We start from the raw sequence: 15,954 nt of genomic DNA on the forward strand, positions 1-15,954 counted from the left end.
AGAAAACTTCGCCACACTCATGAAAAGTAGTCATCTGGCTAACTAAAATCGTGCTGGACTGTGGATGTTGCTGGGTGATAGAATTCTGGATTAGAGGGGCTCAACCTGTACTTCACTTATGACAGAACAATTTTCTGTAATAATTTAAAAAAAAAAATTCTAGCCTTTCAGTGTCTGTGCTGTAAACAAAAGTGAATGGGAAAAGTGGGTTAATTTTTAGCTGTTCTCATCTGACTATAAAAAAATCTTTAAGATAATCCTTTATATTTTAATCTTTTTGCAATAATATTGCAAATGTTGTTTGGAATTTTTTTACAGGTCACTTAAAGAACAACGTAATATTTATATATTGAATGCTTATAAAATATATTTTTAAAAGTGCTTGGTGTACCAGTGCAAACAAAAAGGTAATTTTGGGTTTCCAGAAATTGTTAACTAGCAAAGGAGACTTTAATCTTTTACTCTGTTTGTTTTTAAGATGGTAATGATAAATTTCTTAATATGTTTGAGACTGGATCAGGCTATGTTGATAACAAAACTCTGTCTAGTCAATTAGAGTAAAAATGCTAAGTTCTTATATTTACATTCTGGTTCTAGAACTGCAAAGTTACCTTTATTTTGAAACATTTTCTAAGCAAAATTAAAATTTGCCTATGAAACAGTGTGTTCTTTTCAAACATAATTTCTTTGTATTAATCAAAGTTTTTTTTATATTCTTTCTGAATTTTATAGTATAGGTGGAAGGGGTTTGTGTATTAAGGGCAATGTATGCTTTTCACTATAAACCATACATTTAAGAGATCAATATTTCTTCCAACCCTTCCCTCACCCCATTCCAAGTCTCCTTGGTAAGGTTTCCTTTGCAGATCCCCACTGTAAAAGTTGCAAGTTATTTATTAGATCTTGGAATAAAGTAAAGGTCTTGGAATAATATAAAGGTGACACCTCAGGACTATGTCTTCTGATCCACAAAATTGCAGCTGTTCCTCTTTTGATTGATAAGTCTCTGTAAGATTCCGAGTTAAGTGTTTAATTTTATGATTTTTATAGCCTAGGAACATCACATAGTAAATACAAAGGGAAGGGAAGGGAGCCGTCATTTGATTTATAATAATGTATAAAATTATAATTTAAATGGCATCGTCCTCCGTGATGTGGCAGCAAGGACTTGCTTCCCCTCTGGAGGTCCCAGATGTTCCAGTTGGTGGAAATATTGATAGTACAGTGTCACCAGAAGTAGGTTGAATTTGGTATTAGTCAAAAGTCCTTTTCTCCTGTGAACATAATGATCTCAGACATGACAAAACTAGAATGATCATGTAGATACATATTCAAGTAAATGTTTAAAAATCAATGTTTTTTGTTATGTTTAAACACAGGGATGCATTGCTTACATAAAAATACATTGATTTTTGGTAATACTAAGGAATTGAACTTAGATATGTAGGACTGAAAATGTTTTATTACTCTGTCGTCTCTGTCTAGGGCATCACTGCTGAAACACATTGTCATACTGATCCTCATCCACACCTCAGTCATGTCTCGATACAAGGCAGGCTGCTGTTCATATGTCTGCAGTGTGTTTGAGCACCTGGTCTTTACACATGAGCATTTAATTAGCTGAAAGATTGATTTGAGAGCATGTGGCATTTCACATATAACTGTTGTGATCAGTCCTTCCTCCAAGACCTCTGCATATCTGATAGAGCTTGGTAGTCTCAGATTTTCTCAACCATTCCATTGCTTGATAATTTGCTCTCTTCCAGAACAGGTGCGTACATACACACCCCATCTTGGTGGCAGTTGTTCTCCATTTGTCTGTTCCTTGGAAAATCTCCACCAGTGTAACTTGGTGGAGATTGGTAAATGTAATAATTTTGGTAAAGTGTAATAATTTTAGTCTTCAAGTGGTAAACTCAGCAGGTGAATGCCTCCAGTGTATTTCCGACCTTATTAGTGACTATCAGGGATTTGAGCATCTTCAGCATGAGGAGATAATCTGTCATTAAGATAAGATACCCAGCCTTCCACTAGAGTCACATCCTGAGAGAGTGTGGAAACCTGGTGATGTGGTGACTGATGTTCCTCAGATACGTCCAGGGATGCCCAGCTGGACGTGTCCCAGCTGCTCAGCCCCGAGGCCATGGCTATCACCAGGGAGGAGTTGTCCGGAAGAGTGCCTCACATGTATAGATGCTCTCCCAATCTTATGGAAGAAGCCTGTGTTCTTCTGGAAGATCTGACATATAGACATAGCCCAAGTGTTTTCTAAATGCGTGCCATGGAACCTGCAGTGAGATGAGTCTCCTGTCTCAGCTGACTCTTGTCCCAGCATATTCAGCCTTCTGCTGATGCTTATGTATTTCCTCTTCAGATTTATTTAATTGAGTTTATGGGTGCAATTCTTACAGCATTTAAGGTGCTTTTGGACATTGTGTTTTAACCATCTCTTCCACAGTAATATTCCCCAGAGATCCAACAACTTGTTGGTAATCTGTCTCCTCAGCGATGCCTTAAAAATGGTCAAGACCAAAGTAAAAATAAGGATGTTGTAATAATTACAAGCCCAAAGTATTTTGTGCATGTTCTATAAAATTATGCTCATACTGTTTGCAGATGGAGTGTACTAAGTTCTGGCAGGATGCTGATGTCTGATCCAGTGCCTCATTAAAACTCTTGGCATGTTGAGCAAAGTTGATAATCAGCCCCACTGAACTGCTCTTTTGCCAGTGTTGGCAAAACAACTTGAAGCCCTCTTTGCATTCATAATAATCTGTACCACTTAATAAAAATTAATCAGGTATGGTCTGAGCATTAACTGATTGTTGGTATTGTTGGTCAAGGACCACAATTTAACTTTGTGAGTTGACATGCCTGTGTCAAAGTATAATTAAATATATTCTCTAATATAGCTCTATGTAATTGATCTCAGTTTGTTGTGTTTAGTAGTACCATTGTGTTTATAGGATTGAAAGCTTTTGAAGCGTACTCAACTGAGCCCATTTCTAACAACATTGTACTATCAAATTTTCCACCAGTTGGAGGGCCTGGAGTGAAGAACTTGGGCAACAAATCCCTTTTGGGAAGGCAAAGAAGGTGATGGCACTGAAATTGTAATTTGATAGATTTTTATGAGTCATCTGACAACACCCTTAACGATCATTAGCTTGACTACAGAATTACATATGCTTCCGGGCTATTAATATTTTATTTTGATTTTAGCACTAAGTAACTTTAGATATAACATTAACTTGTTCCTTCCCACAGTCCATAAAAGCATCTTTTATTTTGTTACAGTGGCAATATAAGAGCCTGGGTAAATAAATAGCTCCCCAAAGCATCTGGGTTTCACGAAGCTGCACAATACCAGTAGCAAGCTATAATGTCAAGTTTATTTTAAAATTTCTTGAAGCCTTAAAAGATGTTCAGTTCCTGTGTTTTTGTCTCCCTGAGCAAAAGGTAAATAATACACAAAAATGAAGGTAATCATTCTGGTTTCTTTGTCTGGTCAGTGTTTTGACATCTGAGGCCTCTGAAACAATACTTCCAACTGTGGGACCAGCTTCTTACTTTAAAGACAGCCTTGTTCAATATTTTTAAAAAATTTATTTCATAGTGTAAAACATTTTGTAACACATTCTCTAATGCAGTAATACAGTAAGGTAACTTAAAGAAATTCACCCTTAAAGATGTTGTTTAAAAAAGCTGAAACTGAAGATATGGATATTGTAGATTGCATACATTAAAGTTTTGATTGTGCAGATGCTATGATCTGGACATCTTATCTAATTTACGCCTTCATCTTCAGTACCTGAAATTTTAACATGAGAAAAAGAAGCATATTTGGATGTCCTTACAAAGATAAATTTGTGGATGTATGTCCAGAATTCCCAAATATTGACTTTCTTCTAGTTTTTCACACCATCAAATATAGATACTTTTGTTTAACAAAAGGGAGGTGTTTGTGTGTACACACTAAAATATCAGTGATCAAAGCAGTATTTTTTTTGTTTTTAAAGAAGTCTTCTCCCTTTCCTATTGATGTTATTTGCACTTAAGTGTACAAGAAGTATTGAATATCTCAAAGAAAATAATGAAGAGGGAGCAATGTTGAAATAGGACAAATATTGGATAGAAGACTTCTTTAATAAAACTAGCTGTGGAGGGGGAGACCTAAGTAGACGGGAAGAAAAATTTTATACTAACAAATTCACCAGTACGTGGAACAAAGGCTCGTGACCCTGGAGCCATTTCTGACACTTTCCTGTCCCTTGTCCATGCATCCAGGCCAGTACCAAATTGTATAACCTCTCCCCCCAAGCACCCCCATTTCCCAGACCCATTCTTTTCGTTCCATTCAAAGATCCAGATCTCTCATTCACTGCTTTTAATGCTGTATCCTCCTCTGGCCTTTCAGGCTTTTACAGTTCCCCCACTTACCACATATAAAACGATGCTCTTTAAACTCCTGTTCCTTGTCTTCTGGGAGTCTTGTGTAACTCCCTTCTGTGAATTCCTCCTTTTGGTTTCACATCCACATTTAAGGCCTGGTCTATACTAGGGGATAAAATCAAACTTAAGTATCTTAGGTCAATTTTGTAAAGCATCAGTCTTCACCGCAGGGCTGAATAGGTCAATTTTAAGAGGCTGTAATGTGGACTCTTGTAAACCCAATTTCACCGGGAGTAACACCAAAATCAGTTTTTCAAAGTCAACATTATGCTAGTGCAGATGACAGTGTTATTAAAAGGGATTTTATTAGCCTCTGAAAGTATTCTAGAATGCCTCCAGTGTGTCATTTCTGGTCATCACTTCACCTAAGCTGCTTTCCAAGTGAGCAGAAAGTAGGTGACAATAAGCAGGGATCATCAGCCTGGAAATTAATTCATTTCCTTTCCTTTCCTTTCTGGCCAGCATGGTGAGCAGACCTCAGGAGCACACTTCAGCAGCACATCTACTAGCCATGATTTCACAGGGTTGCAAAAGAGCCCCAGCATGGAAGAGCTATCAGGAGATCCAGGATCTTGGGGGAGGGAATCTGCTTAATGGCATTTCAGAGCTTGACAAGGCTTTTTTCCTGCTCAGGGTACAGCAGAGAGGCCAAGAACCTTGTTTTGCACACTATATGTTTATGGGGCTGTTATGCTGTGGTGACAGGGGATGGTTTTCCCAGCAGAGACATGTTCACAAGGCCCCTTTACTGCCGGCACCCCCGTCTGCTGAGAGCGAGATCTCTTGTGTTTATGCTAATGAGTTGCGGGAGTATGCTAATAAGCAGCCATTTGCAATTGTGAGACTGCTCATTAGCATGGAGCTGCCAGGAAGGTGGCTCCATATAGACCCAGCCTTTGAGTCCAGTTCTCCATTCTTGTCATAAACAAATCAGCCCAATTTGGGGCAGCAAATATAATAGGACTACAGGTCCTAGGACCGTGTCAGCAGTGTGTGTCAGATCCTGTTTTTCTGAGACTTGGGTCCAAACCCCAACAATTTGTGATGTGGATGCATGTCAGGCCACACGTTTTCATCAGTGTCTGCATAGTGTAGTATGCATATATTAGCACTCATGGGAGACCTGGGTCCAAACAGTTGTAAACATGGATTTACAGTTCAGTGGGGATGTTAAACACAGGCTTGCCAACAGAATCCCCAGACCATGGTCCCATAGCCTTGTGTTTACAGTGCAGTGTAGACATACCTCCAAAGACTCATTCATACTGTACTACTTTAAATTGATCAAATTAGATGGATTTTAACGGGTAGGTAGTATCTAATTTCTCTTACAGATAGCCATACTTGCTTGTGGAGTGTAATTTCTATCGCCAGAACTATGTGTGTTGGTCAGGAATAATGTTTATATTACCATAAGAGATCTGTTACATCAGCTTCTTGGTGCATAGTATATGTTCTTTTACCAAGAACTAGCCTGAAATTCCTGGGTTTTGTATTTGAATTTTAGTACTTTTAAGAAGGTTATTCTGTGTATATCACATTCTAGTAAAAGCAGTTATCTTGCAAGTAGAGGAGGTTTATTCCTTGGGCACTGAAGTTGCTCCAGAAGATGAGCTACAGGTCTGAGACACACAAAATATGGTGACAGGAGATTTGATTATTTAAAATATTGATAGGTGGTGACAGAACCCACTGATGCCTTCTAGATACAAAGATGTTGGACATCTAGGCAATCTTCTAGTGACTCCTGAGCAGCAGGTTGTATAGTGGCTGTATGTAGTGACTTAGGGAGATCCTGGAGCCTAAATATAGATTACCAGGAAAAAAAAAAGTTTAGTTCAGGGTTCTGTGATAGCTCTCCAAAGGGCTTGTCTGCACTTGCCCCCAGCTTTGAAGAAGGCATGTTAATCAAGGCCATGGGAGATTACTAATGAAGTGCTGTGAATACGCAGCACTTCATTAGGCTAATATTCCCCTGTGGCAACTTCGAAGCGTCAAAGTTCGAAGTGCCGGCAGTGTATAGCCATGGGCACTTTGAAGTACCCACACTACTTCAAAGTCCCTTTACTCCTCCTATAGCCCATCTTCTGGAGCAACTTCAGTGCCCAAGGATTAAATCTCCTCCGCCATTATTGGTAGACAAGCCCCCCCCTTCGAAGTACAAAGTTTAGTTTACTCCTGAAAATGCTGAGGAGTAAAGGGACTTCGAAGTAGTGCAGGCCCGCGGCTACATGCATGCCAGCACTTCAAAGTTTGAAGCTTCAAAGTTGCCGCAAGGGAAAATTAGCCTAATGAAGTGCTTCATATTCACCACAGCACTTCATTAGTAATCTCCTGTGGCCCTGATTAACATGTCCCCTTCAAAGTTGGGGGCAAGTATATACCCAGGCAAAATGTTTCCATGTCCATGTGCAAGAAGCAGCTTTGAGGAATTCATGAACTAGTCAGTATGACAATTTTACCATAGCAGAAGATTGCCAGTTTGAGGTTCAGTCAGTTTCTTAATGCCAGTTAGGGACAAAGAGCCACATACGATATATTTACTTTTATCTAGATATATATATCATACATGGCTCAGTGCCCTCCCCCTTCCCTAGAGCCAGGCACCCGCAGCCTCCCCGCTGTAACCCAGTCCCCCTTCCCTTCCCCAGAGCCAGGCACTGCCAGCCCCACATGTTCTCAGTGCACCTCCAGGGTCCCCCCTCCACTCTAACTCAATGCCCTCCCCCAGAACCAGGCACCCCACCCTGCTTTAATTTGATGCTAGTGACTTACCAGAGCTACCGCCACCACCATGCACTTCTTCCGCCAAGTACTAGGGCGTGTGCACAGAGCAGTGGACAGCACTTTCAGTACATGGCTCTGAGGAGGAGCTGCATTTAATGCTCAAAGAACCATAGATTGGCCAGACTTAATGCAATGCTGGATGTCCATAAACCTTCAGTTTTGTGTGCTATCATGATTGTTGGCGTGTGGTTTTTTTAAAATTTTTTTAATATATAGCAGGTATAAATGGATTGATAAGATGAAAACAGGAAAGACGTTGGGCAGTTAGTTGGAGAAGGGAGATGTTATACAAAAGCTGTGGGTTTCTCCTTATTCGAAGTAGACCACTGAAATATAAAATTAGTGCACTTTAAAACTTAGATGGTAATGAAGAAACTTCCCTGTGTCCAATTAGGAAATCATCTACCTATCTAGAGGTTTGTTGCACTTTCCTCTGAAACATCTGGTACAGTAAAGCATGGTACTGTACTTGGTAGACAGCTGGTGTGAATCAGTGTGGTACTTCCCATATTCTTAGACTTTAATTTAAAAAAAAGAAAATAAAAGATCAACATGCATCACCTTTAAGGCCTTCATAATCAAAAGAAACCGTATAGCTCAGTTGTGGGTTTTTCCCCACAGCATGTCTTTAAAATCTGTTCTAGAATGTAAGATAAAAAGAATGTTAGTTTCTGAATATCTGTTGGTCTGCTCACTCTGTATCATGACAACTTTAAGAGGTGAAAAGGTTTGATTCTCCGATAAATCTGTCTAAAGAGACAAATTACTTTTTAAAGAAGGAAGCCAAGGGTATAAGATTGAAAAACATGTTTTACTGAGATCATATTTTGATTTGAGAAATGTGTAGTTTATCTGTAATTTGAAATTCTTTATACTGTTTGTTAAAATATTTAAAAGATCATGCATTAGGTTTCAAATTTTCCATAATATGTTTGATTAAAAACAAAACAAGAGTGTGTATGATCTTGATAGTTGCCTTGCCTTTAGTAAATTAATAAAATTGACCTTTTAAGGGTCCATTTTTATCTTCATTTATGAAATATTTTTAGAATATTTGATTGTAAAAAACAAATATTCAACCACGTTATATCAACAGTTTCTGAAATTATTGTAGAAAAGAAACCAAAGGCAGAATTTGACCTTTTACAGTTACAGGATGAAAATATATAAATAATTTTAGAGACCTTGATTTTGATCCTGAAGTTCCTGAAATAAGCCACGACACCCCACTTGTACTGTAGACAGATGTGGACCCCCGATATATTATACAGTATAACTGGGTTTAAGAATAAATAGTGGTGTTACTTTAAAAGTTATCTTCTAATAACTGTGGAGTCTAATGCTTGGGATGAATTTTGGATTGTTTTCTGAAAACAAGCTAAGATTTGTCTCTATATAGGTTCCATTGTGTTCTGATCAGGTACTATGCTCATATTTTCACTGAGACCCTCACAGTAATAGTAACAGAGAGATAGATGTGCTAGTCTATATATTATCAAAACAAAAAAGCAGTCCAGTAGCACTTTAAAGACAAACAAAACAAAGTATTAGGTGACGAGCTTTCGTGGGACAGACCCATAGGAATAGGTAGAAATTTGGGTGTGTAGGGAGGAAAAATGAGTTGTTCTTGGTAACATTTCTCAAAAGCACTTAAATAACAAGTGCTTTTGAAAAACACAGATCCTGATTAGGGATGTTGATAGGTTAACCAGTAAGCCTTGTCCTAAATGGATGAGTCTGACTGGTTCTGGTTAACCAGTCAGGGCTGGAGCAGACCTTGCCTGGTGCAGGCAGGGGGTTGCTCCAGCCCTGCTAGGCCGTTGCAGATGGGGGGTACTCCAGCATGGGTGGGGGACACTGCTCCAGCCCAGTCAGGCTGGAGCAAAGGCCCCCCCGCCACAGACAGGGGCTGCTCTGGCTGGGCTGGAGCAACCCCTGCCCATGGCATGCTGGGTACTGGGGCTGAGTGTCCCCCACCCCACCTGTGTCAGTTCGATGGGCAGGGATGCTCCAGTCCATCCAGAGCAATCCTAGTCCCCTGTGCACCACATCCCCCATTAGTGGTTAACCAGTTAAACAGTAGAAAACAAAAAAGCAGTACTATCCTGTTAACCAATTAACTGTGATTTTACATCCCTATTCCTAATTATAGGGTAAGTCTCTAGGTATTGTTTCCTTTGTATACTATTTTTGGCTTCTTCATATAATGTCATTTAAATCATATCCCACTACACACACCACTGTTGATGTACTTCATTTCCTAGTGTGTAAGTACCTTTAAATGGGCAGTGGCAGTTATTACATATTTATAATTGTTATTTTGGGGAAACTCATTTGTAACACTGTTTTGTGGTAGTCCATTTTCAGTAAGTCAGCTGTCTAACCTGACAGTGTTTGTGGAACGTGGTTATTCTTCAGTGTTCATTAGAAAACATTTTATTTTAGTTAAAAGAAATATGACCAGAGTACAGTTTATGGATTTATTTCTCTTTACCGTTAGCTTGAATAGGAAATATTTGTTCTGAATCAGTGCTGAGGAACTACTTAGTCATGGAGTTATAGCTATTCTGGACAAATTGTTCCTTTATTTAGTACTGAATGCAGGTAAAATAAAGGAATTACATATTTTTGCACAGGTTTTTCTCTAAATTATTTTAATAGGGCTTAATTTTCTTGTGTTTTCTAGCAAATTCTGAAATTGAAGTGTCTGTGTCTGCAAGAAATATCCGAAGATTGCTTAGTTTCCAGCGGTACTTGAGATCGTCTCGTTTCTTCCGTGGTATTACTGTTCCAAATTCCTCAAATATTTTAGATGATGATTATAATGGACAAGCAAAGGTATGTTTTTTAAAAATAATTCCTAATTTTTATTTGAAAAAAATTAAATGCTTTATAACAGCACAAATATTGACCGTATTGTAAGGGTACATAAAAAGATATATGCAAATTAACGTGAGATTATATTGAGTTTGTACTGTGCTCCCCTCCACCAAAAAAAAAAAAGTAGTTGTTTTCCATCAGGATTATGCAGTTTAGCCTGTAAAAACCAAAACCAAAATGAAGGAAAAAGGAGGTGGCTAAACTTAATCATGTCTTTTGTCAGGTATCGTGTTCCAGACAGATACAAACTAGATGTACGTCTGCATATAAAGCATATCTATTATGTACACAGCCTCTTAATCTAATGAGTTGATTGGAAGTCTTTGTTATATATTCTTTTATCCTTAATTTGGTGTGTTCATCTGGACCTTTTTTCTGAAGTTAAAAGTAAAATGTTACCCGTGATAAAGATTTAAACACTAGTTCAAAAAGGCTTTTTGTTTTTTGTGTTTTGTGTTTTTCAAAGTTAGTTCATGGGGGATAAGGACCATCAATGGCTGTTAGTTAGAATAGGCAAAGATGATATCCCTAGCCTTTGTTTGCCAGAAATTGGTAATGGGTAACCTGGGGATAGATCACTGGATGATTAGCTGCTCTGGGGCACCTGATATTGACCATTATTGGAAAGCGGAATGCTTTGCTAGATGGACCTCTGGGCTGACTTATTATGGCCATGCTCAGTTCTAACAAAATATCTTAGATTTTTGTTCTCTCTGCTACTTTGTTTTTTGCTTTTGCCTCTATGGGTAATTATTATACCACTAATAATATATTCAGCACAACATTGTTTACTCAAGTCTGGACATACTGGAATAAGTTCTGTTCTTCTTCGAGTGTCCCCGTGGGTACTCCACAATAGGTGACGGGCTCGCCCGGCGCCGCAGATCAGATCCTCCAAGCAGTTTCTGCCGGACCGCGCACGCGCCGGCGCGCGCCGCCCCCCCGCGCGCCCCCGGCCACGTGCGCGATCCGGTCCCCGCCAGTTCCTCTTAACCACCGTCGGCTGCAGACGGAATCCGACTAGGCTAAGGCCAAATAGCGTATTCAACGACTTTATCTGTTTTTCTTTCAAAGTTTTCAGATACTTAGGCTACTACGAGTTAGCCGGTTGTTATTTTGCAAAAAAAAAAAAAAAAGAACAAACAACAACAAACAAACTACGAGCGGGACAGCTTCAACCAGTCCCAGTAACAAGCGCCGGAGGCCAGGAGCTACAGCCATCAGCCCTCCTGCTGAGGCAGGCCATCGGACGGGGAAAACAGCACAAAGAAGGTGCTAAGTACCCACTTAAAAAAACTCAAAGACTCACCAACAATGTCCTCTTCAGGCTTTAAAAAATGTGAGTCCTGCCGAGAGGCGATGCCAGTGTCCGATGGGCACAGTCTATGCATAAGGTGCCTGGGGGAGTCCCATGTGGCACAGAAATGCGCCTTCTGTGCTAAATTAACAACCAGAGCACGGAGAGACAGGGAGATGCGCATTAAAATGCTGCTTCTTGATAAGGCCCTCCAGCCAGACGTGCCAGAGCGGCCGCAGCAGGAGGGACCCTCCGGGGCCCTTAAAAGGAAAGCTGCCTCCCTCACTCCATCAGCGCAGAAACGGAGGAAAGTCTCTCCAGCCCGATCCCTGCCAGCAGCAACAGTGAGCGGGACGGGAAGAGCACGCAGCCCCCAGCCGCAGCAACAGCTGATCAGCGGCGGCACGGAGAGCCACGTGGAAACGGCTCAGCCTCCGATGATCAGCCAGCCGCCCCGCACCGCAGGCAGGGCGGCGGCTAAACAAGCGCCGGTACCGGCGGCACCGCAGGCAGCGGCACCGACCCCGACGGAACCGGCGGTGCAGAGCGCGCAGGCACATAGCCTGCAGGCGCAGAAGGACACCGCACGTGCGGCACCGCCTTCGAGCGTGCCTAGCACGGTGCCGATGGGGCCGGGATCCCCCGCGCGTCAGGGGGCGGAGTCACCTCCTCCAGGGAGGGGGAAGGCTGCACACAAGAGGAGGCATTGCAGCCCCTCTCCGGACAGGGCTGTGGAGCTGCTTTCTCACAGCCCTCTGCTTACGTTGCAGACTCCAACCAGAAGGCAGGGGTCCCCCCTAGCCTACCCGGAGCCCCCTTCTCCATTTTTACAACCAGCCTCGCCATGGCTGGCACCACCTTCACCCTTCCTGGGGTTTGAACCACTGGACTATTATGCAAAGTCGCTCTCTCCAGTGTCTCGACGATCTCCCTCCCCCAGACGCAGAGGGTACACACCAAGGGAGTGGTCTAGGTCACCCTCCCAAGAACAGTGCCTATACTGCCATGGTCGCCCCTACCACGCGGGGCATACACACCATCGGCAATCTACTAGGGAAAGATCCCCACAAACTATCTCGTACCCCCGAGGGCAATCGCGACCGGGGACAGAGACTCAAGCATCTCAAGGGGGACTGGTCATGGAACCCCGAGATTTTCCCTCGCAAACCTCTAGCGAGAGGGTGTACCATCACCAGCAGGAACCGGAAGGGTCCAGAGAGATGTACCCCAGCGGTTCCTCACTCTCTTCCCCGGACGAGGCTACGGCCCTGGGGGACGTCCATCCTACGGACGATCTCAAACAGTTTCAAGAGCTGTTTAAGAGGGTGGCCTTCACGCAAGGCATCCAGACAGCAGAGGTGCAAGAGAAACACCATAAGCTCCTCAAAAATTTGAGATCTCCGGCCTCTTCCAGAGTAGCAATACCGCTTGATGAAGCGATCTTAGAGTCCGCCACTACAATATGGCAGACCCCTGCAACTATTCCGCCTGTCCAAAAGAGAGCAGATAAGAAATACTTCGTGCCGGCTAAGGGCATGGAGTTCCTGTTTAGCCACCCACAGCCAAACTCCCTGGTGGTGGAGTCCTCGCAACAAAGATCAAAAACATCTCAATTTAAAACAGGGGGAACGGACAAAGATGCCAAGAAGCTAGAGCTGTTCGGCAGAAAGGTCTACTCCTCCTCCACTTTAACGTTGCGAATGGCAAATTACGCAGCGCACTTAGCGAACCATAATTTTGACAACTATTCCAGGTTAACTTCCCTCATGGACTCGCTTCCAGAGGACAAAAAGCCGGTCCTCAAGGCCATAGTGCAAGAAGGCTACGCGGCTGCGAGGATGGGAGTTCAGATTGCTTTGGACGTTGCGGACACGGCAGCACGTTCCACAGCAACCGCAGTGGTGATGCGAAGGGAGTCCCGGCTCCAGACCTCGGGTATACCGAGGGATCTGCAGGCGAAGATAGTTGACCTTCCCTTCGACTCGCAGAAGCTGTTTGCTGAATCAACTGACTCGGTCCTTCATTCCAGTAAAGATTCAAGAGCCACACTCAGGACCCTGGGAATTTACACCCCTCCATACACAAAGAAAAGGTACTACCCTCAGCAAAGGCGGTACCAGTACCAGCAACAGCGCCCCCAGTATCACAGGGGTTACGAGCAAGGGCGACATCAACAACACCAGCAGTACAGAACTCCCAGGCGACGCTCACAACAGAGCCGCGCCTCCTCGGGGCGGGGCCAAAGGCCACCAGTTTGACATACAGATCCAGGGCTGCGCCATCACTACCATCGCACAAGGTCATCCGAAGCAGCTGTTTCACCATCGCCTCCGACCATTCTACGACCAGTGGCAAAGGATCACCACAGACAAATGGGTGCTGGAGATCATAGCCACGGGGTACGCCATCCCCTTCCAGTCGCTCCCACCGTCACGACCTCCACCCAAGCCCCACCTCCAGGAGGCCTCCCAGGTAGCGAGGCTCAGGCAGGAGGTGGACCATCTCATGCTCATAGGGGCGGTGGAAAGAGTGCCGGAGCAACTGCACGGGAAAGGGTTCTACTCCAGGTATTTCCTCACGGAGAAAAAGACAGGAGGCTGGAGGCCCATCTTAGACCTTCGCGGCCTCAACAGGTACCTGCGCAAGCAACGTTTTCGGATGACCACGATCGCCTCCATCCTTACAGCTCTGGACAATGGAGACTGGTTCGCAGCCCTCGATTTACAAGACGCGTACTTCCACATAACCATCCATCCGGCTCACCGGCGATTCCTCCGGTTCATGGTAGGCAATGAACACTTCCAATACAAGGTCCTACCGTTTGGCCTCTCCTCAGCCCCCAGGGTCTTCACCAAGACCTTGGCAGTGGTGTCAGCCTACCTGCACAGACAGGGGGTATTTATTTTCCCGTATCTGGACGACTGCCTGCTCAAAGGGGCCTCGAAAGGGGAGGTTCTGCGCATGATACGCGTCACAGCAAACACGTTCTCCTCACTTGGCCTGGTTATCAATCTGGCAAAATCACAAATAGACCCCACACAGGACATAGAGTTCATAGGGGCTCGCATAAACTCGGTTGCAACGAGAGTATACCTACCAGAGGCTCGCTTTCGAGCCATCGGTTCCCTCGTGCAAGTCATCACCTTCAGCCCTACGGTGCCGGTCTTGACGTGCCTGCAGCTGCTGGGCCACATGGCAGCGGCGACGTTTGTAGTGCAGAACGCCAGGTTACACATGCGCAGCATGCAGCACTGGCTGGCGAGTGTATACAAACCGGCAGTACACACCGTTCACAGGGTGGTGTCGCCCACAGCCGGGGTGCGCAAATCCCTGCAATGGTGGGTAAACCCCAGGAACTTGCTAACAGGGGTACCCTTCCACCAGCCGCAAATATCGGTTTTTCTCACTACAAATGCCTCCCTCATAGGGTGGGGAGCGCACATGGGCGAAGAGGTGACTCAAGGACTGTGGTCACCCACGGAACAGTCACTACACATCAACGTACTGGAGCTCAGAGCAGTGTTCAATGCCTGCAAACACTTTCGAGACCACATACAAGGCAAAGTCGTCGGGATCAGTACAGACAATACCTCCAACATGTTTTATATAAACAGGCAAGGAGGAGCTCGATCCCGTGCCTTATGCGCAGAAGCAATCCGCTTATGGAACTGGTGCATCGCCCACGATATAATCTTGAAAGCCTCATACTTGCCGGGTGCGCACAACGTGAAGGCAGACCAGCTGAGCAGGCGTTTTGCGCTCACACACGAGTGGCAGATCCGTCCCGATCTGCTACGGCCGATTTTCCACGCATGGGGTTTTCCCCAAATAGATCTGTTTGCCACTCAGCACAACAAGCAGTGCCCACGATTCTGCTCCAGGGCAGGACTGGGATGGGGGTCCCTGGGGGACGCGTTCGCGATCCCGTGGGGGGGCCCCCTGCTTTATGCGTTTCCTCCCACAGTGCTGATCCACAAAGTTTTGCAAAAAGCCAGGAGGGAAAGGGCCCGGATGATCCTGATAGTCCCAACGTGGGATCGCCAACAATGGTTCCCCCTACTCCTGCGCATGTCGGACCGTCCACCGATGCCTCTTCCGGTGGCGCCGGATCTGCTCACGCAAGCCCAGGGGTCCATAGTACATCCGCACCCCCACAGCCTGCGACTGCAAGCGTGGTTAATCCATGGCTCAGCTCCCTAGAGAGCACATGCACAGTGGCAGTACAACATGTCCTAGAAAGTAGCAGGAGGACTTCCACTAGGAAGACCTACAAACAAAAATGGACTCGCTTCACGGCTTGGTGTTCTACAAAGCAGCTGGCCCCCCTTTCGGTGCCTATACCTACAATTCTAGAGAATTTACTGGACCTCAAGAGAGAAGGACTTTCGCTATCCTCGTTAAAGGTCCACCTTGCCGCCATCTCGGCGTTCAGACATGAGGAGGAAGGGCACACGGTGTTCACCCACCCTATGGTTACCAGGTTCCTCAAAGGGTTGATAAACCTCTACCCCCCTCGGAAACCGATTCCACCTTCGTGG

The 15,954-nt window shown here is 44.2% G+C and overlaps 1 protein-coding gene across 2 annotated transcripts in view; it reads left to right on the plus strand.

Moving 5' to 3' along the window:
- PDE7A (phosphodiesterase 7A) overlaps positions 1–15,954 on the plus strand; it is a 97,389-nt gene that overhangs the window by 52,778 nt on the left and 28,657 nt on the right. For both annotated transcript variants that reach the window (XM_074987129.1, XM_074987130.1), the window contains one exon: positions 9,926–10,077. In XM_074987129.1, the coding sequence (XP_074843230.1) occupies positions 9,926–10,077 (152 nt within the window). The remainder of the gene's footprint in view (positions 1–9,925; positions 10,078–15,954) is intronic.

Source organism: Carettochelys insculpta, chromosome 2 (assembly GCF_033958435.1).
Source record: "Carettochelys insculpta isolate YL-2023 chromosome 2, ASM3395843v1, whole genome shotgun sequence".
NCBI lineage: Eukaryota > Metazoa > Chordata > Testudines > Carettochelyidae > Carettochelys > Carettochelys insculpta.